Source organism: Panulirus ornatus, chromosome 13 (genome assembly GCF_036320965.1).
Source record: "Panulirus ornatus isolate Po-2019 chromosome 13, ASM3632096v1, whole genome shotgun sequence".
Lineage (NCBI taxonomy): Eukaryota > Metazoa > Arthropoda > Malacostraca > Decapoda > Palinuridae > Panulirus > Panulirus ornatus.
Genome location: NC_092236.1, coordinates 11,394,518 through 11,419,385, shown reverse-complemented (window position 1 = coordinate 11,419,385; position 24,868 = coordinate 11,394,518). Strand labels below are relative to the sequence as shown.

Sequence of the window (24,868 nt, the reverse complement as noted above, 5' to 3'; positions counted from 1 at the left end):
TGATCATGACTGGTGTGTGTGTGTGTGTGTGTGTGTGTGTGTGTGTGTGGGAAGCGTAGCTTCGGGTGGGTGGTGTGCACGGTGATGAATGAGAGGCTGGCAGGCCTACCGCAAGGGTCGTCAGAGGCAGATCTTGGCTCTGCTCCAGCAGGCCTGGCGATGGAGGTCACGGGACATGGATGTAGGTCGGCGGTGCCTCGTATGTCTCCCAAGTAGTGACGTCATCAATGCTCAGACAGCAGCAGCAGCAGCAGCTGCAGCAGCGTCAGGCCGACGACGACGGTACAGTGATGGCAAAGAAGCAATGGTCTTGCTGAGACCAGGGACACCCACCTCCCCATATACTGACCCGTATTCGACCCATTGAACACGAGGGGTAACGTTCCTCCACCACGACGGGACGACCCCTTGCGCCCAACGCTGGGATCCGCTGCTGTGATGGCCTGGCCTCTGACATGACCCCAGTAGGATTAGGACAAAGGCCAGGCCCTCGTGCCCCAAAGGGTCGTGCCCTCTATGCTCAAGGGTCGCAATGTGTTCAAGGGGATGACTTCAGCACTAAGAGGTTCCCCTGATTGGCTTATATCGTCATCGTTAAATCAAAAGCAATCCGAATGTCTGTACATGCCTTACAATGTGCCTCTCTTGGAACCTGTAGGTTTAGTATCATGTACGCCAGGCCGCTGGCGGGGTCCAGAGTAAACACTGTATTTAACAGCGCCCTTTCATTGATGGTGTCACGTGCCAGAAGTGTGAGGAGCGATGGAGCTGCTGGTAATTATATGAACACGGGCGATATATCACCATGCTCGACCTCTTCTGGACAAGTTGTGCGATTAAGACTGGGAGTGAACGCGCGGGACGGCTCTGTGATTGAGACAAGGCCGCGTTCAACATACGACAAGGATGTCTGCACACGCTGCAACGGGTGCGTTCATGCGGAAAACCAAACTTTCTTCTGACGTTCTGAGGCGCCAACGAGCGCACCACCACACGCGCTTTCATCTCGTGTGGTGTGTCCTTTGTCTTGCGTCTCGATGAATGAAGTTAAAAGCAATGGAACGTAATTCAGTGCACAGTTCTGGTAGAAGAAAAATAAAAGCTCTTATATCACCAACTACAAATCCGGGTTTAGTCTATATAATCCACTGAGTTATATCTATTCCCTGCAATGGATAAAACACAGAACCTGCCATCAATATCTGCTTACCACAACACCAATATAAAACCTGGTATTGTGAGAGTCAAGGCCAACAGTTCTCTCTCTCCGGTGACAGCGGTGTGTGTGTGTGTGGTGGTGAGGGAGTGTGGATGGTGTGGTGTTGAGAGAGTGTGGATAGTGTGGTGTGGTGGTGAGGGAGTGTGGATAGTGTGGTGTGGTGGTGAGGGAGTGTGGATGGTGTGGTGTTGAGAGAGTGTGGATAGTGTGGTGTGGTGGTGAGGGAGTGTGGATGGTGTGGTGTTGAGAGAGTGTGGATAGTGTGGTGTGGTGGTGAGGGAGTGTGGATAGTGTGGTGTGGTGGTGATGGAGTGTGGATGGTGTGGTGTTGAGAGAGTGTGGATAGTGTGGTGTGGTGGTGATGGAGTGTGGATGGTGTGGTGTTGAGGGAGTGTGGATGGTGTGGTGTTGAGAGAGTGTGGATAGTGTGGTGTGGTGGTGAGGAGTGTGGATGGTGTGGTGTTGAGGGAGTGTGGATGGTGTGGTGTTGAGGGAGTGTGGATAGTGTGGTGTGGTGGTGATGGAGTGTGGATGGTGTGGTGTTGAGGGAGTGTGGATAGTGTGGTGTGGTGGTGATGGAGTGTGGATGGTGTGGTGTTGAGAGAGTGTGGATAGTGTGGTGTGGTGGTGATGGAGTGTGGATGGTGTGGTGTTGAGGGAGTGTGGATGGTGTGGTGTTGAGGGAGTGTGGGTGGTGTGGTGTGGTGGTGAGGGAGTGTGGATGGTGTGGTGTGGTGGTGATGGAGTGTGGATGGTGTGGTGTGATGATGAGGGAGTGTGGATGGTGTGGTGTGGTGGTGAGGGAGTGTGGATAGTGTGGTGTGGTGGTGATGGAGTGTGGATGGTGTGGTGTTGAGAGAGTGTGGATAGTGTGGTGTGGTGGTGATGGAGTGTGGATGGTGTGGTGTTGAGAGAGTGTGGATAGTGTGGTGTGGTGGTGATGGAGTGTGGATGGTGTGGTGTTGAGAGAGTGTGGATAGTGTGGTGTGGTGGTGAGGGAGTGTGGATGGTGTGGTGTTGAGGGAGTGTGGATGGTGTGGTGTTGAGGGAGTGTGGATGGTGTGGTGTTGAGAGAGTGTGGATAGTGTGGTGTGGTGGTGAGGGAGTGTGGATAGTGTGGTGTGGTGGTGATGGAGTGTGGATGGTGTGGTGTTGAGAGAGTGTGGATAGTGTGGTGTGGTGGTGATGGAGTGTGGATGGTGTGGTGTTGAGAGAGTGTGGATAGTGTGGTGTGGTGGTGATGGAGTGTGGATGGTGTGGTGTGGTGGTGAGGGAGTGTGGATGGTGTGGTGTTGAGGGAGTGTGGATGGTGTGGTGTTGAGGGAGTGTGGATAGTGTGGTGTGGTGGTGAGGGAGTGTGGATGGTGTGGTGTTGAGGGAGTGTGGATAGTGTGGTGTGGTGGTGATGGAGTGTGGATGGTGTGGTGTGGTGGTGATGGAGTGTGGATGGTGTGGTGTTGAGAGAGTGTGGATAGTGTGGTGTGGTGGTGATGGAGTGTGGATGGTGTGGTGTTGAGAGAGTGTGGATAGTGTGGTGTGGTGGTGATGGAGTGTGGATGGTGTGGTGTTGAGGGAGTGTGGATAGTGTGGTGTGGTGGTGAGGGAGTGTGGATGGTGTGGTGTTGAGGGAGTGTGGATGGTGTGGTGTTGAGGGAGTGTGGATAGTGTGGTGTGGTGGTGATGGAGTGTGGATGGTGTGGTGTTGAGGGAGTGTGGATAGTGTGGTGTGGTGGTGATGGAGTGTGGATGGTGTGGTGTTGAGAGAGTGTGGATAGTGTGGTGTGGTGGTGATGGAGTGTGGATGGTGTGGTGTGGTGGTGAGGGAGTGTGGATAGTGTGGTGTGGTGGTGAGGAGTGTGGATGGTGTGGTGTTGAGGGAGTGTGGATGGTGTGGTGTTGAGGGAGTGTGGATGGTGTGGTGTTGAGGGAGTGTGGATGGTGTGGTGTTGAGGGAGTGTGGATAGTGTGGTGTGGTGGTGAGGGAGTGTGGATAGTGTGGTGTGGTGGTGAGGGAGTGTGGATGTGTGGTGTGGTGGTGAGGGTGTGTGGATGGTGTGGTGTGTTGAGGGAGTGTGGATGGTGTGGTTGGTGGGAGGAGTGTGGATGGTGTGGTGTGTGGTGAGGGAGTGTGGGTGGTGTGGTGTGGTGATGAGGGAGTGTGGATGGTGTGGTATGGTGGAGGGAGTGTGGATGGTGTGGTGTGGTGGTGAGGGAGTGTGGATGGTGTGGTGTTGAGGGAGTGTGGATGGTGTGGCATGGTGGTGAGGGAGTGTGGATGGTGTGGTGTGGTGGTGAGGGAGTGTGGATGGTGTGGTGTGGTGGTGAGGGAGTGTGGATGGTGCGGTGGTCGTACAGGCCACATCCTATTCCTTTTCTCTAGTTTCTTTTCTAACTTGCTGATTAGTATTTAATTGATTTCATTTTCTAAAAACATTTGGTTAGTGCCATAGGAGTTGGAATATCACTTAGTAAAGCCAGAGTAAAGCCCTTGAGCAAGGTAGGGACGATCACTGTGTGTGACAACGTGATCATCATATCTAACGGTCGTACCGACACGATCAAGGATCGTACCGTCGTGCTCAAAGATTTCACCAGGTATGACTGTAGATATCATAGCCTACAGGTTTCAATCCTCCACTCCCTACAACAGGTCTCTAACATCCACTTTCATCGCATTTAAGACAATCAGAATTCTATATATCATCAATCAACTGCTGTTAAATGAACGAATCACTGGGACTAGAGTAGAAGAACTTTTCCTTGGAACGATATCAGTGTGGGACAGGTCCCCCTCCATCACGGCTTCTACACTGGTCCGACTTTTGCAGGTGGATCGTCCAAGCTGGTGTCAGCACCGGGCAGCATCAACAGCATTCACCACAGCCTGGCCGACATGAGCGGCGGCCTGTACACCGAATGGACCAACTGGTCGCGCTGCTCCCGTCGCTGCAGACAGCGCCGACGGAGGTCGTGCCACGTCCCGGCCGTCTGTGGCACGGCTGTCCTCAAGGTTAGTGTTGCACCTCTGAATCAGTCCTGTGGAGTGATGGGGTCACTGTGATGCCTGTAAGTTATTCTAACACTAGAGGGTCAGTTTGGCTCCCAAAGGGTTAGAATGACACCCAAGGGACAGTGTGTCAGTTAAGGGCAAAGGCTACTATGGCATACCACGTCATAAAAGGCACAGGACAGTCCAGCCAGTTCTTTAAATAACATTTTCTGTTACCAAGTCGGGTCCGGGTCAGTTCATATTTACGTCATTGACTACAAGCCGCCTTAAGGCTCTACCGTAACATTCCAGCGAGAGCTGTAAGTACTGTCTGGCTTGTATACACAGTGACATTGGTCCTCTGGTTTGTTTTACAAGAACCAGAATATATAAGGTTAACCGTGGTGTGTTAACCCACGTCTATCTTGCCTTCAGTTACTGTTTACCTCAACAATAACTCTAACCAGAACCTTCAACACAGGATTCCACAGAGATCCAGTTTCCGTCGTTCGTCAAAAGTGTTGGGATGTCCTGAGATGAGTGTAAACTGAACCAGTGGTAGCGATATAATCAGGCATTGTATCAAATGCGGCCGAAACAGAGTGCATGGAAACAAGTATATTTGCCCAGTATTTGTATAAGTAGCTTCACGTGTTTGTGAACTGTCGCTTGGATATACTAAAAGACAGATGAACAGAGAGGGGTAGTGGCCGCCTATTCATAGCCCGGCGTCTACGTGGGAATGGTCGCTGACTGTGTTGTTTCCCTGAACTGACCTGACTCTCTGAACTCAAAGAGTTATTCCTCGACGGTGACACTTCAAGAGTGACTTGTCACGACAGTTCGGTTGATGCTATCTTTTACCTGTTATCGAGTTATCTTATAAGCAGAAGCTAGATAACGGCGGCCACTCCACCCACGCACTGACAAGGTTAATGGGTATATAGGCTTCTCTCTCTCTCTCTCTCTCTCTCTCTCTCTCTCTCTCTCTCTCTCTCTCTCTCTCTCTCTCTCTCTCTCTGTAGGGCAGTCGCGCCCTTGGGGCCTCTCTCTGGCTGAAAGCGAAGTTGAAGTTGATCATAAAACATATATATACTGCTTTAATCAAGACGAACACCCGGACACATACATGATGACATGCCAACAGGAGCAGAGCAATATGCCTTCCACTTGATAATGCGATCAGGACTGGCGCCCTCAGTCGAAGTTTATGTATTTCACTGTCAATTCCAGTAAGTGAGGAAGAGTGAGAGCTGCAAAAAAAAAATCGCTATGAGTTATGTTACAGGTAGTGTGTTCGCAGGTTACAATATTCATTAGCACTAACCTTAGGGATCAATAACTGAGATCAATTTCTGTTTTTCATTACAGTTAAGTGAGAGGGGGAACTCGGCTGTCTTAATACAGTTAACTGCTCTTTTGGACGTGCTTAACCGTCCTTCATGGTAGTGCCTCCGTTCAACTGTTTTTTTCTTTTTTTCGTGCGACATAATTTCACCCCTGTAGCGCCTTTTGGCCATTTTTCCTCTTACTACATCTAACGCCTGACCTCATCCACAGGAGGAGCGGAGTTGCACGGGCGGCCAGTGCTCCGGCCGGCGAACCTTCCACATCATCAGACCGGAGGAGTTCTCCCAACAGCCTCCCAGGAACGATATGAGGGTCCTGCTTAACTTCAACTCCATGTTCTACACCCGCTGGTCCCGCTGGTCTTCCTGCAGCCGCTCCTGCCTCACCCGCAGATACAGGTCGGCTCCTCTCGCTCAGCATCCATTCCTCACGTCTGTCTACCTATCCTTTTATTTCATGTGAAAGTTTAGCCGTGCATTTCCTTGTTTGTTTTCCTGTTTTATTGTTTAAATCATTCACGCAGAACTCTCTCTCTCTCTCTCTCTCTCTCTCTCTCTCTCTCTCTCTCTCTCTCTCTCTCTCTCTCTCTCTCTCTCTCTCTCTCTCTCTCTCAATGTATCTTTTGTCCTTCAATACTAGAATATCACTCTTATTCAGAGAATCAAGCGATCATTCAGTCTGTATCTCCAGCCATCTGCAACTATTCATGTCTGATAGACGCACCAGTATTCTCCCTGGACCTACAGTATTCCTCAATCATATCTGATACATCAGTCCAGTTTCCTTACTTGTGGTAGGTCGTGAAGGTTTGCTGAACCTCACTTTGGCCAGCAGGTTTGACGACCGTCTCGTATTAAATACTTCACTGCGTCACCGTTGACGCGATCCCCTACATCCCAAAACATTTTTCCCCTCACAACCCTCACCTAAGTCCTTCACATCTCTACGGCCTTTCACTTCCCAAAATAAGGCCTATCACATCCTTTGACCTTGTCCGTGACATCCCTAGACCACGTCCCTGAACCATGAACTTGGCTCTGAGATGCTGCCTCCTTCCCCGCAGGTCATGCAAGTACCCGCCCTTCTGTGGTGTGCGTGTGGTGCATGAAGAGGCCTACTGCTACATCGAGGGATCCCTCTGCGAGAAGTGGTACCGCCGCAGCAGGCATAACTCCCGCAAACGGAACCCTACCGCCAAAAATGGTAAGTCATGCAACCCTTGTTGGCTGATGGCTGGACGTTCTCCTTGTATAAGGACGCCACCAGCACAATACGTTGTGAGTAAAAATGTTCGACATCTACACTCGCAAAGTACATTCAGGTTTTCAAGACGCAGTTTTAATCTCCGCTTGAAATCATTGTCAATATCTTATCCTTGTCAACCTCTCCTCTGCCTTCACCAACGGGTCTCCCTGGTCCTCAGTCAAGCTCACGCATCTAACAACTTCTGTCGCTCTATTCTTCTATCGCTTTTTCGTTCAGACGAAACTGTAATTGTTTCTATTATATCACAACAATATCTTAGGTTCTCTCTTTTCGTCTAATCTCAACACTCCTCCATCCAGTTCTACGCTCTTCCCTATAATCTTTTTTTGCAATCTAAAACCACTTCTCACTCTGAATACAAGAAAGGTGCACAGACCACAAGGCATCTCTCCTGGTGTTTTGGACTGTGTTTCTGGGCTTGCACCTGTGCTTTTCGTCTGTTTGCTTCTGCCTAAATATAAGGCTTCTAAGTGTTGTCCTGTCGCTCTGACATCTCGTATGCCCTGTCTCTATTCCCTCAAGCTCCACTTCCTTCAGCATCTTGAATCTCACAGTCTTCTCCCTGATCACCAGTGTGGTTATTCCAGTCGAAATCAATAAGGACATATTCTTTTCTTTCGCGACGCAGCTGAAGCTGAACTCATGTTACACTCTCCTCCTACAGACGAAAAGGACAACGAGACTACATCTGTTTCGTCATCGAGGTCGCCATCGTCGTCTGCACGACCGTCAGCGACGTCTGCGTCCATGTCTTCGGCGTTATCGTCGTCGGATCGGTCGTTGCCGCGGGAGTGTGGAGTGAGTAACGTGACAGCGCCAGGCTGGAGTCTACGCATCATCGGCGGACGGCCTGCGCTGCCAGGCGAGTGGCCATGGCAGGTGGTCATCCTCAACCGTTTTGACGTAAGTCGCGCCGCCTACACCACCTGTACAGCCAAGCTCACCATCCATTGCTCAGGACGGGGAGGCATCATCCACGGTGCCATGACAGTCGAACAATACTATCTCAAAGAAAATTTTCGTTGCTCAGACGTCTAAGTTTTGTCTGAACCTAGTTTTTGACCTAAATCCGGAGTGCTGCTGTCTTTAGGAGGAGGAATGGCTAGAATTCTTATGATTAGATTCAACTTGTAAAGTAATGTATTACTTTAGTCAAACGCTTTTAAATTATCCAAGGCCACAAGAGGAAGCCACAAGAGGCATAACATATTTGACCAAGAGGGTCACTTCTGACGTAGATTAGTTCATAGTTACAGCTTAATATCAAGATCTCTGCACAAAGTCCAACTCCCACAATTATTCAGTCCAGTGTTTGTCATTCTAAAAGTGATGCAGTCGAAAGTCTCTTCGAGCGCGTGGTTTCTCGAACATGAATCCCAAAAGTTCTCAGTCCCACTCCAAATCAGTATTCTCTGGCTTGTCTGAAACTCTTTATCATGACGGTTATTACACCTGGTGCACAACGTTGCCCTGCTGTATCGGTTTGTTGCCACTGTGTTTACAAATGTTCAATCTTATTCTAATTCTCTCCTCAGATACACTCATCTGTATAACTGACTTTTCTTACGTATAACTGATGCCCCAGACATATAACTAACTGGTATCTCAGTGTAAAACTGGCCCCCAGTGTTTATAAAGAGTCCTTCTTGTGTATAACTGGTCCTCCTGGTGTATAAAGAATACCCCCGGTGTATAATAGATGTCTTTGTCACATATCTAGTCCCAATGGCGTGTAAATGGTTGTATGACTAATTTCTGGTTTATGTCGAATCCCTCTCTTGTATAACTAGTTTTATAACTAGTCACTGTTGCATAAGTAGTCACTTATATAGGTGATCCCTAGTGTGCTCTCACTGGTATACGTCTGGTTCTCTTGGTATCCAAAACGAACCTCTGGTGCAGAACTCGTAGTTAGTCAACAAATAACAAGTCCTCATGATGTGTAACTCTTGCTTATGCGACGTAACCTATCTCCAAATGTATAACTGGTCCTTCTTGTGTGTGGCTGACTCCATGACGAGTGAATGATCTCTTTTTGATCTGGAAACTCCTCCCAGAGGTGTATACCCGCCGTCTCAAGCTTGGGTACCCTCTTGCGCAAGACTAGCATCATAAACAAGAGTAGTGCTGGTGAACCTTCTAGTATATTAGTCATACTTCTGGTATTCAGTGTCATCCCATTATATAACTTGTCCCTCTGGTGTACAAGCGAACCCCTGATACGTAACTTGTTGCCATGGTGTGTAGGTGAATCTCCTGGTAAATATCTCGTCCCTCGTTTTATAACTTGTCCTTCACGACGTAACATCTGCCACAAATGTTTACTTACAGGACATCACGATCGTACAATATGATGAGTGGGAGACCCATCATGTATGATTCCTTGGATGCTCTTTGTCTCGCTGTACTTACTGACAAAACACAGGAATCTGAGCTAATGTCCCAGTGCATGAGTATCATGAGAATAGATGAGTGCATGAGAATAGATGTATCACAGGTGAATGACCTGCATGTGTGAGCCTCAATATGATCAGTATAGAAATAGTTTCCGATCCTACTATCGTAGCAGGAACTCATCCTATATCACTGAACATGTCCAAATGTATGACACCTATATAACCCAGTGTATGAGATCCTGAATAGCTGGAACATGGCCTCTTGTGTAAGATTACCATATGTAGGGTTGTATGAGCAGTGTGTGTAGGGTCGTATGAGCAGTATATGAGCTGGTGTCTCACGTCTGGTTACAACACAGGAAGCGTTCTGCGGTGGGACGCTGGTGGCGTCGCGGTGGGTGCTGACGGCAGCGCACTGCGTCAGAAGGAAGCTGTACGTGAGGCTGGCTGAGCACGACCTAGCAGTCAGGGAGGGTCCTGAGCTGGACTACAAGGTGAGTCAGGGAGGGTCCTGACCTGGACTGCAAAGTGAGTCAGGGAGGGTCCTGAGCTGGACTACAAGGTGAGTCAGGGAGGGTCCTGAGCTGGACTACAAGGCGAGTCAGGGAGGGTCCTGAGCTGGAGCACAGGGTGAGTCAGGGATGGCTCTGAGCGGGAGTACGGGTCACCCTTCCCTTCCTGCTGTTTTGTACAAGGTCTCGGTATTGCCCGTGGTAGGTCAGGTTAGGTACTGGGTGATACAGTGACGGGTCAGGTTATACTAGGTAATAGTGTCAGGTCGGATAGGCAGTTGGTCATATACAGTGTCAAGTAAGGTCAATACTAAATAACACAGTGTCAAGTTCAGACCAATTCTAAGTAGAGTCATGTCAGGCCAGTACTAGGTAATACAGTGTTAAGTCAGGTCAGTCCTAGGTAATGCAGTGCCAAGTCAGGTCAGTACTACTTAACATAGCGTCAGGTTAGTACTAGGCAGTATCAAAGCCATGTCCTTCTAGTTTCTAAGAATTCCTCGATACCAGAGTTGCAAGATGTCGTCTGACTGTGACTCTCTTAAGTGTAACTCATAACTAACGCTGGGTTCGTCGGCAGGTGGCGCGCACGGTCATCCACCCGCAGTACGACTCTACTACCGTCGACAACGACGTGGCGCTCCTGCAGCTGCCGGAGGCTGTGCAGCCGGGGCCTCGCATCGCCCCAGCCTGCCTCCCAGAGCAGACCTACACGCTCCCCGTGGGCGACAAGTGCACCATCATAGGCTGGGGCAAGGAGCAAAACACACACATCTTCGGCACGGATATCCTCCACAAAGCAGAGGTACTGACGCCTGTGTGTGTGTCTGTGTGTGTGAGAGAGAGAGAGAGAGAGAGAGAGAGAGAGAGAGAGAGAGAGAGAGAGAGAGAGAGAGAGAGAGAGAGAGAGAGAGAGAGAGAGAGAGAGAGAGAGAAGTGGTTGGCTGGTTATATGGGCTTTAGACTTATCGAATGTCAGTATAATTAAGGCCGTCACCGTATCAATAGTCATCTTGAGCATCCTCAGGTGTTCATCATTCCCCAACCCGCTCCCACTGCACGTATGGCCCTTCTTATTACGACAAGAGTCCTAAGATATAAGTGTCGTCAATAAGAGCGGTGTGATATGTATGATAATTTAGGAAGATCATGAAGGCGTGTCAACCTATGTGGAAGAGAGTTCATTACAGCAGCAGCAGCGGCAGCAGCTGTTGTGAAAGGTACAAGGAAACAATTATGGCATTAGAAGCTAAACATTGGAATCTAATTTGAGTCGGTGTAAGCGAACAAAAAAGATTCGTGACTAATTAAAGACAGATGCATGAAGCAGGGCGAATACCATTAATCATAAAGCACTTTCTATTTTCTTTTTCTCTTAAAGAATATCTGTATGTTGTGTTCCTTCATCAATACATCCCAAAGGTGTAATTAATTACCTCAAAATGTTCATATTATCAAGTGTTTTCTGGTTGAGTGTACAGAGGAATATGGCATGTCCCATGCTCTTCTTCTCTCTTCTCAATGCTTCACCACATTTCCTCGGGTCAGCGTTGCTTCATTCTTTTACAACTAACGTCTTGGAGCGCCACATGGCTCCTGCCTGCCATGCCATTACGCGTTGCGTCCGTGCAGCTCCACGTGGCCGCCCTCTACCTACCTACCTACCATACTAACACGTGCTGTGTGCCCACAGGTCCCCATCATCGCCAGCCACGTGTGTAAGACCGTGTACGAGGATTACTACATCACCTCCAACATGTTCTGTGCTGGGTATCGCGGTGGCCGCATCGACTCCTGCGCTGGGGACTCCGGAGGACCGCTCCTCTGCCACCACTTCGGCCGATGGTGAGTATACCACCGCCCTCACCCAGGAGCCCGACTCTTGATAACCCCATCACCACGCCCTCCCTCACCACCTGCACTCCTTGATTAGGTTCTCCCAACGCTTTTTTTTTTTTTTTTTTTGTAAGGTTTCCTCTACGATCTCGCTGTCCCAGATTCAGCCTTTATCCCATTTCCCAGGTTCTCCCATGTCCCCTCTCCCAGATTAAACGCACTTCCTTCTCTCTCTTTGAGACATCTATCACGCCCCCTCTCTATGGAGTTCCTCTCGAGCCCCCTTTCTTCGAGGTTCCTCCCACGCCCATATCTCTCTGGAGTTCCTCCCAGGCCCCTCCCTAGCCCCCAAACCCCCCTTCTCTCTCTCTCTCTCTCTCTCTCTCTCTCTCTCTCTCTCTCTCTCTCTCTCTCTCTCTCTCTCTCTCTCTCTCGGGTTCCTCCCAAGACAAATATTCCTAAGCCCCACCCCCTCTCTCCGGGGTTCTTTCCCAGCTCCTTCCTTTTGAGATACCTTCCCTGCCCCGTCTCTACGGGGCTCCTCTCACTCCCTCCTCTGACCCAAATCTCCTGGAGCCTCATCTAGTCAGCGACTCCCCGTAAATTTATGGTCCTCCAGACCCCACACAAACATGGCTCTCGCCCCGCTATGTGCCGAGTTAAAATCCATTTTTTTCAGCATTACTGTATAAGCAGTGACGCCTAAAGTGCTGTCACACAGTCCGTCATAATACCACTTAGCAACTGACTATATACACATATTTGGTGACTACAAATGTGCAAATCATCATGAAAAGCTATAGTTCTCTGATGCTTGATTAAAACACTAGCACTAGTTAATTTCAAAGGGCAGGTCACTAGCTGTTCAGCAGCGGATGTAATGGTAATGTAGCCAGGAACTAAAACTGCTGTGTAAGACCTTTGTGTTCCCTTGTCGAACCATCCCAGTGGCCTTGGCTGATCCCGTGTCTCCCTCTAGGTACATCTACGGCATCACGTCCTTTGGCGAGGGCTGCGGCAAACGAGGCAAGTTCGGCATCTACGCCAAGGTCTCCAACTACCGCCACTGGATCCAAAGTGTTATCAGCTCCCCAGACCCTTGAACGTTATCCACAGCATCCTCGAGCGCTCTACCCACTACCCTTGAAAGCTGATCCTGACTCCTGGACACCGCTCTGAGCCTTGAACTCTCCATTCAGCTCCTCAGCTTTGTCCTTCGCCCCAGAACACGGCCCCGACCTAAGAAAGTGAACACAGGAGTCTACCTTGCGTCGCATCTGATCCTAAAAATCTCACTCCTACGTTCTGATAGCCTTGCAAGACCCTGTCCTCCCGCCACTCTACCCTGAAGCCGCCCGCTAGGTCAAAATTCTACTCGTAATCCCTGAAATTCGCCTTCTACCCAGGGAATCTTTGCCCCTCTACCCGTACCACTAAATGTTACTACCAGACCCTGAGGTCTACCCCTGACCACTAAAGGTTGCCCTTACCCCTGAGTGTTACTCCTGACCACTGAACGCTGTTCCTAGCCCTCATGCTACCCCCGACCGCAAGACGCTACCCCCTAACCTAGTATTACCTCAGCTCTGCAAACGCATCCATTACATCTATTACCTCTGAACAATGCCTGAGACTGGAAAGCTAATTCCGATCCACTGGAAAGCGGCCCGAACCTTTCATATTACCTCCGATCCTTTGCAACTGCTCTAAATCCATAGTTCGTGAACGCTGCTTTATGCTTAAGCATTATCCTGGCCTCTGAACGCTGCTCTGCCACCCAAACACTGACCCTAAACAATACACAACCCTTAAAGCCTAAATACTGCTTCAACCACTGAACACTACTCTCACCAACTGAATACTGACTGGCCAAATCAGTGAACGCTAACCTCGACAAATGAACGCTGCTCCAACGCCAAACGCTACCTCTGACCCCTTAACACTGCCTTTCAACCACTAAACATTGCTCCCGATACATGAACGCTGCCCCAACCTCTGATCGCTGCCTCCAACACGTGAACGCTGTCTTTGACCCCTGAATGATCCCTCCGACCTAGAACGCTGCTTCTGACAAGTGAATGCTGTTGCCTTCGACCGAACACACGACTTACCCATTCTTCCACAAACTGCCAAACCCCTGGAACATTCTTTTGCGGTGCTGGGAGGCGTAAAAACGCATCTAAGGGACTAGACCAGCAAATACAGGGCCGCATCACAATATGTACTCAAGGGGTAGATCAGCAAGTACAGGGCTGAATCACTGCATAATCAAAGGGTAGACCAACAAGTGATGGGATGAGCATTTGTAGTGTCACAGATATCCATGGAAAGCACGCAACGTCCCAGCCAAGGAACGGTACTGTTGCATGACTGGAACCAAAGTCAAGAGGAAACTGTTGAAACAGAGAACTGTAGGAGGAAATTTGTTCATGAAGCAAAGGAAAAGCTCGTACGAGGTGTTAGGAACGAGGAGCCTAGCCGAGAAGAACGGCAGCAGCTTGAAGATACAGCAATAGGCCAGCTGGTGCGGTCTCCCAAGAGCTGTGTACGTGTCACCCTGTAGTGCTCGCTATCGTGGGTGTCACAACCAGGTACATCTGCCTTATGCCAGCATCATGAACTGTCCAGGTAGTAGAATCCTGGCTCAATGAAACAGAGGGTGTGGTGTCCCGATTATGGACAAATACCCTTAACTACTGTTCACTAGTGATAAATACCATTGGTACCAAATGTATATACTAGGAAAAAATAAATTATTAGGAGCATTGTGGTAAATCCAGTGACGTCTTTATGTTATGTATATATGACACTGGACAGAATGTTTCCTGAGCTCGTGTAATGTTTTAACTTAACCCTTGAAAACTGTACAGTGATGGCGTACAAGTGTTTATATTCCGCTACATCATTATCGCATCTAGCAGCTAACTAGGTCACAACACTCTTCAGCATATCTTAGATACGTTCAGACGTAATGCACGTCCTCAGAATAAAAAACAAACTAATTATCTGATAACAGACTATGTCAAATTGTTGAGTGAGTGTATGATCAAATGAGTGTCGCAATTCATCACGTCTCACTGTGTCAAGTGAGAGCTGCCATAATACCGTATGTTGACGACGACAAAGATACATAGTGCTTACGAAGTGTATCAGTACCGCAAGTCATCAGAAACTGCCCATTTTATACTAATATGATATTTAATAACCAAATATACTTGGAGTATTTATAAGCCGCAAATATTTTAGGTGTTCGTACTTGTATATATCTATACCTATGATTAGTGTGTGCTTCAGAGTGATCTGGACCGTTCAGGTTTAGTGATGATTACGTGTATCATAATCTGACGTTCAGCAGACACTGTTACTTCCTGAGAGTTGAGTGTGTGGTGATTGTCGGTGGCTGGGCTGCTCCCTCGGGCGATACCAACGCATACAGATCAGACACTCCACCACACGTGTGGCTGTTTGGTGCCTCCGCAAGGCGGCGGTATGTTAATGTTATTCCTTTTACTTGGAACACTGGGCAACACAGCTTAGTCTATACCAACGATACATGGTCATGTTGTTGTATTGTTCTGATCCGCATGGAGAGGACAGACACATAAAGCTTGTAGACACATCTAAAGTCAAGGTAACAATGTTTACCATATATGTACAACAAGTCACTACTTAACTACGGTTTAGTGATTACTGTTTTCCTTTCTAAGTCTTAATACCGGAGAAGTGAACACACTTACTGTACAGGTGTGTGGATCGCCTGGTGTGGGGTAGGCTGCACCCAGCCAAGACCGACCCTCCATCTGGAAGAGAAATACATGGTGTCGGCTATCTGGACTCCGGGAGGGTGATGTGGCCCTACCTTAGAACTTGCCTGTCAGTCAGGTGCAACGACTTGTGGACCTATGGTCGTGATGCGTCCTCATAACATCATCTGTCCTGGTGTGGTTTGTTAATATCTTTTATAGTGCTAAGAGGTAGAACCTCCAAAGTGTAAAGAAATGCATGATAATGAAAGCAAGCTGTTGAGAGTGGCTCTGGTGTTTGTCAGTGTGATGTCAACGATGTATTATAGTGATGTCTTAGTCCGACAAAGGCATGACTACAGATACAGCCTGAATACAAGTCACTATGTCAAGGTATTGCTGTGGCTAACTCCCAGAGCAGCATCCTGGCTGCACTTTATTCCGTGTTAAAGTTCATGACCACATGTTAGACAATCCACAATCTGACAGGCTTCGTTTACTCAAGTACCGCGGACACTGGAGTCCAGTGAGGAAAGACAGGCCTACAGGCCTTAATCTGAGGATGGATGTACACTTTATGAAGGAGCAGACCCGTCTCACTGTCACAGTAGCTAGGACTCTGTTGATAAGGTCTGCGCTCAGTACACAAGTACAACAGCTCTCCGTTCAGATAGCATGCAGGGAAAGTCTTAGCCACACGACCTCACTCGAAGTATTCACGGAGGATTTACTCGTGAAAACTCCGAGAGCGGAGACCTTAACAAGTGTTAGTATCACTAGGACTACTTATCTCTCCCTATATCTCTGCAATTCAACTTCTGCTGTATGAAGGAAGCGTCTGCTGCTACCAGTGAGAACCTGCTGAAGCTTGGCATGATCATGTGACCTGATTAGATTATACAGTAAGACGGTGATATATAAATTAGATGAAAAATTCTATCCCTGCCTTCATGTTTTACCTGTGCACATATATATAATTAATGTGATCAGTTCCATTCCTAAGATTCGTATGATGAGAAGAGATATGTATTTATTGTTTTTAGCCAAATTTGTACTTTTTATAATAAAATATTGATATAATTTTTTCTCATTCTTATAGTTCCTAAAAACAAAAACAAAAAACACCGGAAAAATGTGAAGGTAAAGACAAATCTGGACTTATGGCTGTTACAAACCAGTGAAATGTGGTATTAATATTTGGAGATATGAGGGTACCAATGACTTACCTAAAGTAACGAATATACTAAATACATTTCATCCGTTATCTCTGGCTTATGATGATGATGATGATGATAGATATGAAAATGAGACCAAGTCTTGCACGCCATCTTGTGACCCCTATGTTATGCACGACTAAGGGCAAGAAGAGACTTGCAGCAACTACACATTTATCTGAAACAAATAGACGAACACTAACAGGCATTATTCAATGCATTCTTCATCATAATGAAATGTGTCAAGTAGAATATACGTATGGAGAAAGGAACACCATCAGTAGACTATGAAAGACTGTCACTCCTATATTACGTACTATCAACGTTTTATATAACTAAGAGATGTATATCATATGAACTGTAAAATGTGTGGTTAGACATAAACATCCTAGAACACTAGGCCTCCCAGTGTGAAATTATAGATATCTGAAGGATACGTCCAAACAAACTCGTTAGAGATAGCACACCTTTTCGTTAACAAGAAATTTAAAATCTTGAGACTACATCCAATTTTTGCAATGAATGATTTCGCGAAATAGAAAGACGCAATGAACCTTGTCGCATCTTATGTTACAATTACCTGCCTATTGGGATCTGACAAAAACCCTGTAAGTCAACTGCGATTGTTTTGCCTTTATGCTTTACGATTGAGCATGAGGTGCACAATAAAGTATCCTATGATAAGCGAAGAAATATAGAAATCAAGGAATGCGTCATCACAAGTGATGCTGCGGGTTATTTGTTGACAATACACATGGTTCTAAGGGATGTCACGGTGAAAATGGACATGTTCTAAGGGGTGCTATAGGAAGATTAAACAGTTCTCAGAAGTGCTATAGTGACAATACACTGGGTCCTGGGAGGTGTCACAGTAGTGAGCAAACACCATATACTGCGAAAGCCTATGAGACCAAACACTCCTGAGTCTGGCATAATAAGTACGAAGAATATGGTCAGGAATTCACGTTAGGAGCCCCTGTCTCTGAGACGGAGGAATGCTGGGTGGGCCAACGTTGCATAAGGCGCCCCCCTGGGACAGCTTGCGCAAGTCTCACGCGGCGAGCGTCTGGCCTTGGCTCCTTCGAAGGCTCAGTCATCTGTTCTTGACGCTACCTCGCCCACGCGGGAAATTGCAAGCATGTATGAAAGAAAAGAATACAATATCGTCAAAGACTGACTCCAAAGGAGTCTAAATTTCCTTACTACGAAAGTAACATAGCCTTGGGCTGTAGAAGACATTAGGTCTTTGGTAACACCAGGATTTTCATAGAAATAGGTCTTGGGATAATAATATTTTCTTTCATACATGTTTGCCATTTCCCACACAGAGGTAGCGCGAACAGACGAAGAGATGGCCCCCATTTGCTCACGCCTACTCTCTACATGTTTCGTACAATGCACCGAAACTAGAGACGCCTCTTCACAACGATAGCTATGGGGTACGCATTCAGGTGACAAAAAGAAAATGCACTTCTAACCCTTCTGGTTCTGATGCATGTTGGTGCAGTTAAGATCGTACCGGTAACTCAAGAGTTACCTGTCTACTGCCACTCTGCATGGAAAGTCTTGCCGAATTTTTCTACTGCCCTGATCGTTCGCTCATTATTTCCGTTAAAAAAAAAAAAATTGTTCTGGCAAATATGCACAGCCAGAACCATTTATGTTGTATTGTCTCTTACCTATCCATGTTCTCCATTACCAATAGCCGATCCGTTAAATTTACTTTCTCAAATTTTATTTTGCAGAATCTTCGCATCTTCTCTCCCTGACAAGGTCGATTATTTCCTGTTCCTTTGTTGTGTGAGAGGCAGTTCTCTTCATTTGCTCTGAATCTGAACACTACTGAGGGATTTTTGTAGCTCAGTAAAGTCAATGGAAATAATTACCGTCTTCAAAGGTTAATAAGTCCAAACCCACAAGATTATGCATTTATCCTAGTTTTCCTAATAACTAAAATGAATTGACTGAATCTTCAGACATTCTGAAATACAAAATCATTTCACACAGCAAATTTATTTATCTAAAACAAATCTTCAATATTTATCAAATCTTTCACACAACGTGAGGAGGGTCTACAAGGCACATTCGAGAAGAGACTGCGTGTTAACGGAGCCTAAACTCATGCATGACGTGTACTTAGATCACACGCCAGAAATGGGCTGCTCTCTGCATCTCTGTTATGGGTCTTAGGAAGGTGCGTTTCCCCGTCAACTATGTGTGGTCAATGAGACGCTTTCCAGGTGATTAAAACAACGTGCTGCGGTAGGCAACCTGTGATATGTGGTAATCTTTCCTTCTTTTTCACGAGTTTTCAAAATGGTTGAGTTAGGTAAGATCCCCCGGGCGGTAGAGCGGCGGCAGCAGCTCCGGGAGCACTGGCTACACACGCCTTCTTCAGGCACTTTATGAAGTCCACGGTCTTGTAGGAGGCAGGTTCCGGGCAGGTGGTGGTGGCAGCGACGACGACGGCGGCGGCAAGATCCGGAGGCGCTAACAGTGACACTTGTCCTGCCACAGCTCCACGATCCAGCAACAGTTCCTTGTTCAGCTGAAGCCAACCCAGTCATGTGGTTATATCATAGATAGGTGAATTGATGAAAACAGAATATATATATATATATATATATATATATATATATATATATATATATATATATATATATATATATATATATATATATATACTAAGTGGGGTATCCCACTGTACAAGAAAATGGCCTTTACACGTTTTACAACAGTTTGAAAGAAGGCCTTCCAGGCCAGGATATGGAATATTTGAATCATGCCTTTGATCATTATAATCTAATGCTTGCCTTAAAGAACAGTATACATTCAAAAAATTACCACAAATGTGTTTTTCAACAGTTAATCTTGAAGGCCATTTGAAAGGCAACAAAGTACATTTCTCAGCGTTAATGGTCTTTATCTGCAAACATGTAAAAACTTTTATCAACGCCATTCCCTCACTGTAGCAACGGGCGCACCAGTGATATATATGATGAATAATATAGTACACCTATGGAATCTTTTCTGGATCATCCTAAATCTATTTTTCATATGACTCTTGTAGTAGTGGCGCTGTGGCCAGTCTCGTAATGTAAAAGAAAGTTTGGGCGTTTAATTACAGTTAAAGTGGATTACACTCATGATACAAGTGTTAGACTGTTAAAAACAGTCACTGTATATTCTGTAGAGATGGTATTGTATGTCAGGTAATCCCTCTATCGTTATAGTTTATCTCGGCGTCACAAGAGACCAAGAATGAATTCCTATCTCTAGGACTCTCCACCGCGCCACTGAAGGTACAACTATGGTTACTATTCGTGTGTTATTGGGAGACAGTTTTACACGTGTTGCCCCGTCTCTTTAACCATGCATATATGTGCCACGTTTTTTCTTCTTTGTACGCACACACACACACACATCAGCCTAAGCCAGGTAACCATTTGGCGACCAACCCAGAGAGGAAGATGACTACCTGCGTTTGGTGGAGGCCAACTGCCATGCCCAGATATCGCCACTGAAGGTACAACTATGGTTACTATTCGTGTGTTACTAGGAGACAGTTTAACACGTGTTGCCCCATCTCTTTAACCATGCATATATGTGCCACGTCTTTCTTCTTTGTATGTACAAACACACAAATCAGCCTAAGCCAGGTAACCATTTGGCGACCAACCCAGAGAGGAAGATGACTACCTGCGTTTGGTGGAGGCCAACTACCATGCCCAGATATCGAACCCGCGGATCCAGACCCCGAACTGGCCTTTGATGTATCATGGCCAGTAATGCTAACCACTATACCACGGTGATGAGTTCTTGAGGTCAGAGCCTTTATCAGAGTTTCTTTATTGGGAAAGCAGTATCATTTAGGGCCCCTTCACCCTCCCGCAAATAAGAGAAATATTGAATTAAAAGAAGTACTGTTCGAAGAACATTTTCTTAACAAACGTTGCCTAATTCCATAACGTTTGATGCTAGACGCTACACTTGATCGTGTCATTTTAGGCTGTAATGAATATAAAGGGGGAGGAAGGTTTAAAACCGTCGAGGTAGCGGGGTTTGCCTCCCCCACAATGAATGTTAAAGTCGTGTGTGAGGCTGGTTACCGACTCTGCTGACAGTTGGTAGGAAAATTACTGCCGTGGCTTTTGCTCGGATGATGTTGATGTACACATAATAATGCTAATCAGAATCACTAGCAAGTCGAAACTGAATTTCAGGAAACTGTTCAGCTAATCATGGGTACTGGAATGTGTAACTGAACATGATTATTGCCATGATTTTTGTTGTGTGCGGTAACACGGGAGAACTCTGGGCTGGCAGACGGCTGCAGGGGTGGTGGTGGTGGTGGTGGCTAGAACGGTTACAACAGGAAATGCCCCCAGTCGGACGAGTGACAGTACAGACGACTCACCATGCCAGCGGCGTTGAGAACACACTGTCGTATGGCCAGGTTAGCTGCGGGGTCCGAGGTAGGCTTCTTCCCAAGACTGCCGGCAACACCCGACACCACGGCCTTACCTGGGGAAAACGCAAGGTTGTCAGTCTTACCAAACAGGAGTCATCCACAAATTAAGTTACGCTGCTTTATGAACCCCTTCTCCATAGTTTTCTCTTCCTCAATCAAATAATTAAGTAGATAAGTAAATAAACTTGTTTATATTATATATACACGTGTCCATTCTGAATGGAGCACAACCTTGTAAGTGAAGGGTGAGGCATTACTGGTCCTTTTATCTTTCAGGTGAGACTGCCCACCACGTGTTGCCAGTGACCTTAAAAAAAACAGCATGTCTAAAAGGTAACGTTTTAATCCCCTATATTCATCACATGTCTTTCGTCGCATGAGTTTTAGCAATGTAGCCTTTCTCGTCCTCTGGTCAAACCCGCATCTCTATAACTAGCCATCTGTGAACCAGACCTGTCGAACCTTGAAGTGATGGGGACAAAAATGATGGTAAAGAAATATCACAGGCAACATTTTTGTGCTGCCTACACACATCAAAAGAACAGCCTACTCCTCATTAGTGTCGTCTTATTGCATCCGTGAACATCGACTCCTTCTTGTAGTCGACTTAGTATTTTTTCTCTCAATTTCCATCAACCCTTTAAGCAAGACGGTTAATTGCTCGAGTATGATGGGCTGATTGGTCTGGTCCGTAATGATGTGGTCCATCATACACAAAGGTATTGTGTACTTGTAAAGTATCTCAAAGGTAACCTAATAATAATGATTTATGAAAATGTATGAGTACATTATCTAGCTTCTCCTTGCTCATTTTCTGGAAATTGATGCCAGGAAAGCGGCTGGCTGATGTTGAACTGGTTAATTTTGGAACACGGTGCCAATGTTGCTCTACGCCTATTTCACCGCGGGCAGTGGCAGAGTTAGGAGTAACTTGACTGCATCAAACGAATTATACTCACTTTCATTAAAATATTACTCATACGCTTTCTCAGGTCCTCTAGCCTTTTAGCTCATCATGAAGCATTTTGTAAAAAAAAAAAAAAAATAAATGGGAATAAATTTGGTTGGTTTCTTTATTATTCAAATCTCTCGAGGATTTGGTTTATTGTTCATATCTGATTTTGATATATTTGCCAGGGACATTAAGGCCGTCGTCATTCTCTAGCCAATAATCCCCCTCAAAAATGAGGACCTTCATGTGTTCAAGTTGTCTAAGACCATGAACACTTTCAGTGCTTGTTGTGATCCTTGATTTGGAAGGAAGCCGAGTCGGTAAGTGGATAAACTCATTCATCCCAGTGTTTCCGAACACGTATACACTTGTAAATCATGATAAATAACATGTACCAACCACTGTTATCACACCACATTCATATAATAATACACAGTCAACTGCTTAAATGTGCTCTTTCATCAAGACACCTCTTACCAATGCTGGCATAGAAGTCAGGCTTTAGCGGTACACCTGTGGAGTTAGCACAGGTGGTGATGACATCTGGAGAGCCCAGGAGTGGCGACAGCAAACCGTCAAGGGGAGCACACTGGCTCTTCTTGGCCAGACACACTGGCACCGGGTCTGTCTTGGCGCATAATGACGCTGAAACAAATTTATCTTGTATAAGTTATACACTACATTTTACTACACTACAGTAACATAAGTTATTCAGTTAAACTGCTGATACTGTCGTGTATTCTTGTCTGTTAAACATTACTACATACGTCCACTGGCCGGGACCATAGGTCATAAAGTGTAGTGATGGTGTGCGCGTCTATATGCAGGACAATTAAGTTGTAACTGTTCGGTGTCTTCGTTACAGTAGTTCCACTGTGGGCATGAAGGTCTTGTGTAATGCTGAAGCGGTGTTTGCAGTGTTGTAAGGATGGATGATATCCAGAGTATATACAGGGAAGTGTGACGTGTGTGTCTTGGGAGTGTGGCTTCTGACGAGTGTATGTCCGGTGGCATAGAGTTTAAGAATGAGCTGTGCTTGTCAGGTCATTTCAGTGTGTACGTGTCCTGTCAGTGTTTATTTGTTTTATTTTTGTTTTGTGTTAGCTTAGACGGCACAGACAGCTGAAACTCTAATCAAGGCCACCCTATTAATCATATATATATATATATATATATATATATATATATATATATATATATATATATATATATATATATATATATATATATATATATTAGCCTGAGCCAAGTACCCATTCTATCGACCAACCCTTTGGGGTGGATGAACAACTGGGTTGACCGTGGATCGACTGCCGCGACCAGGATTCGACCCTATGCGCTCGACCTTGGGCGGCCCATGGATGCGTCACGGTCAGGAACACTAACAGATACACCACGGGAATCCATAAATGAAGGCAAGTTTTACACTTTCATTTATCAGTTTTAAATCGTTATCCTTCTTTGTTTTTTGTTCACATTACTAGTCATCGACCATCTTAAATTTACGGCTAATATGCACCTCTATTTTGTAATGTGACACGCCCTTAAATATTCTCCTTATAAACACTGTCCATCACATTCTTTTATACCATACACCTATGTCATATTCTTGTCTACCTGTATCTACACAACACGTATTTATGGACATCCTTTTAAAGAAATTCATTTGCCATAGATTACTATGTCCTTTACACACACACACACACACACACACACACACACACATACACACACACATACACACACACATACACACACATCAAAGCAAAAAGCAATCAGAAGGCAGGGCACTACGAATCTGATTTTCCTTCTCTGCACTGTACAAGTATACACAATCATAGTGAAAGGTATTTGCTATCAGCTTATGGAGCTGATATAAGGTGCAGTTTTGTTACCATTATACATTATTAGTAAATTTTGTGAGGCTAAAGGCATTATCTTTGGTATCTAGTATTGCTTAATGTACTTACTGTCAACCTTCATTAATCCAGCGTTGGCCGGATTGGTAAGGATGATAAACAGCCCATATGCACACCAAATAGCCATTCGTCTCATCTTCAAGTACTGGCTTCACGGTCTACCAGGTGGTGAAATTTTGTACTAATATCTCCAGAGCTGGTTGGGTTGGCTGGAAGAAAATAAGAAATAGCTCTTTTACAGTTATAGCCTGGTGATTGGTGATCGTAGTGCTGATAGTGTTTTTAGTGATGGTACTCTATTTGTAGGAAAGATACAAAATATCTTCCCCTTTATCATCACTCAACATAATGTTCTCTCCAGATAGAAACACCAGATTCTTCACCACAACCTCATAAAGGAAAAAAGCATCCTCATTTTACCCTTGTCAGGTGCATCTTTTTCTTACCCTTGATAAACCTAAATTCATCTTCACTAGACCCTTGTCACCACTAGCCTTTGATCCATACGAGTTAGGTCAAAGTTCATGGTTTTGTTGACGAGGCATTTGACCTGACCCATAAGGATCAACTTCTACTTGTTGTTTACAAGCTCTGAAGCACACAAAAGTTTCATGCAGATCATACAGACAGAATTTTCCAGATAGCTCCCCCATTCACTTTTTGTCATTTCTGAACCCACAATGCTTCATACACAATAAACTCATCCTGGGGATTCACTAATACTTCTAAAACAGTCAGTCACTGTTCTCCCATACATTGCGCTAACTATCCTAGGAAAACTTACTTCTCTTTGATCCTTACAAAATACTTTTGTTCTCATTACCTTTATACATTAGAAAAGTTACTGCCTTCATGTACTTCTAAGGCACATGATTAATCCCTTTTCCATGCTTCCATAGCGATCAGTGCTGTAGGAGTTCTTTGTAAAATACATTAAGGACATTAGTAGATTGAAAGAGGAAGTCAGTAAAGATATACATATCTGAATAGAAAACACCAGA

At 45.8% G+C, this 24,868-nt stretch overlaps 2 protein-coding genes across 3 annotated transcripts in view; one reads left to right on the top strand and one right to left on the bottom strand.

Moving 5' to 3' along the window:
• The first annotated feature begins 731 nt into the window (after window positions 1-731).
• Window positions 732-14,402, top strand: LOC139752558 (uncharacterized). Its single transcript, XM_071668321.1, has 10 exons — window positions 732-928; window positions 3,662-3,822; window positions 4,048-4,229; window positions 5,769-5,956; window positions 6,622-6,761; window positions 7,489-7,727; window positions 9,580-9,714; window positions 10,313-10,537; window positions 11,426-11,577; window positions 12,548-14,402. The coding sequence occupies exons 1-10, from the start codon at window positions 732-734 to the stop codon at window positions 12,669-12,671; spliced, it is 1,743 nt and encodes a 580-aa protein (XP_071524422.1). The 3' UTR covers window positions 12,672-14,402.
• Window positions 14,403-18,441: 4,039 nt separating this feature from the next.
• Window positions 18,442-24,868, bottom strand: part of LOC139752745 (uncharacterized) — a 7,628-nt gene continuing 1,201 nt past the window's right edge. For both annotated transcript variants that reach the window (XM_071668620.1, XM_071668618.1), the window contains exons 2-5: window positions 23,919-24,076; window positions 22,426-22,593; window positions 20,943-21,049; window positions 18,442-19,073 (exon numbers count right to left, since the gene is read on the bottom strand). In XM_071668620.1, the coding sequence (XP_071524721.1) occupies window positions 18,837-19,073; window positions 20,943-21,049; window positions 22,426-22,593; window positions 23,919-24,003 (597 nt within the window). In that variant the 5' untranslated portion in view covers window positions 24,004-24,076 and the 3' untranslated portion in view covers window positions 18,442-18,836. The remainder of the gene's footprint in view (window positions 19,074-20,942; window positions 21,050-22,425; window positions 22,594-23,918; window positions 24,077-24,868) is intronic.

Coding starts and splice junctions, on each gene's coding strand:
- LOC139752558 (XM_071668321.1), top strand. CDS start 732: ATGGTGTCACGTGCCAGAAGTGTGAGGAGCGATGGAGCTGCTGGTAAT. Junction 4,230..5,768: donor GTGGCACGGCTGTCCTCAAG/GTTAGTGTTGCA, acceptor CCTCATCCACAG/GAGGAGCGGAGTTGCACGGG. Junction 5,957..6,621: donor TGCCTCACCCGCAGATACAG/GTCGGCTCCTCT, acceptor CCTTCCCCGCAG/GTCATGCAAGTACCCGCCCT.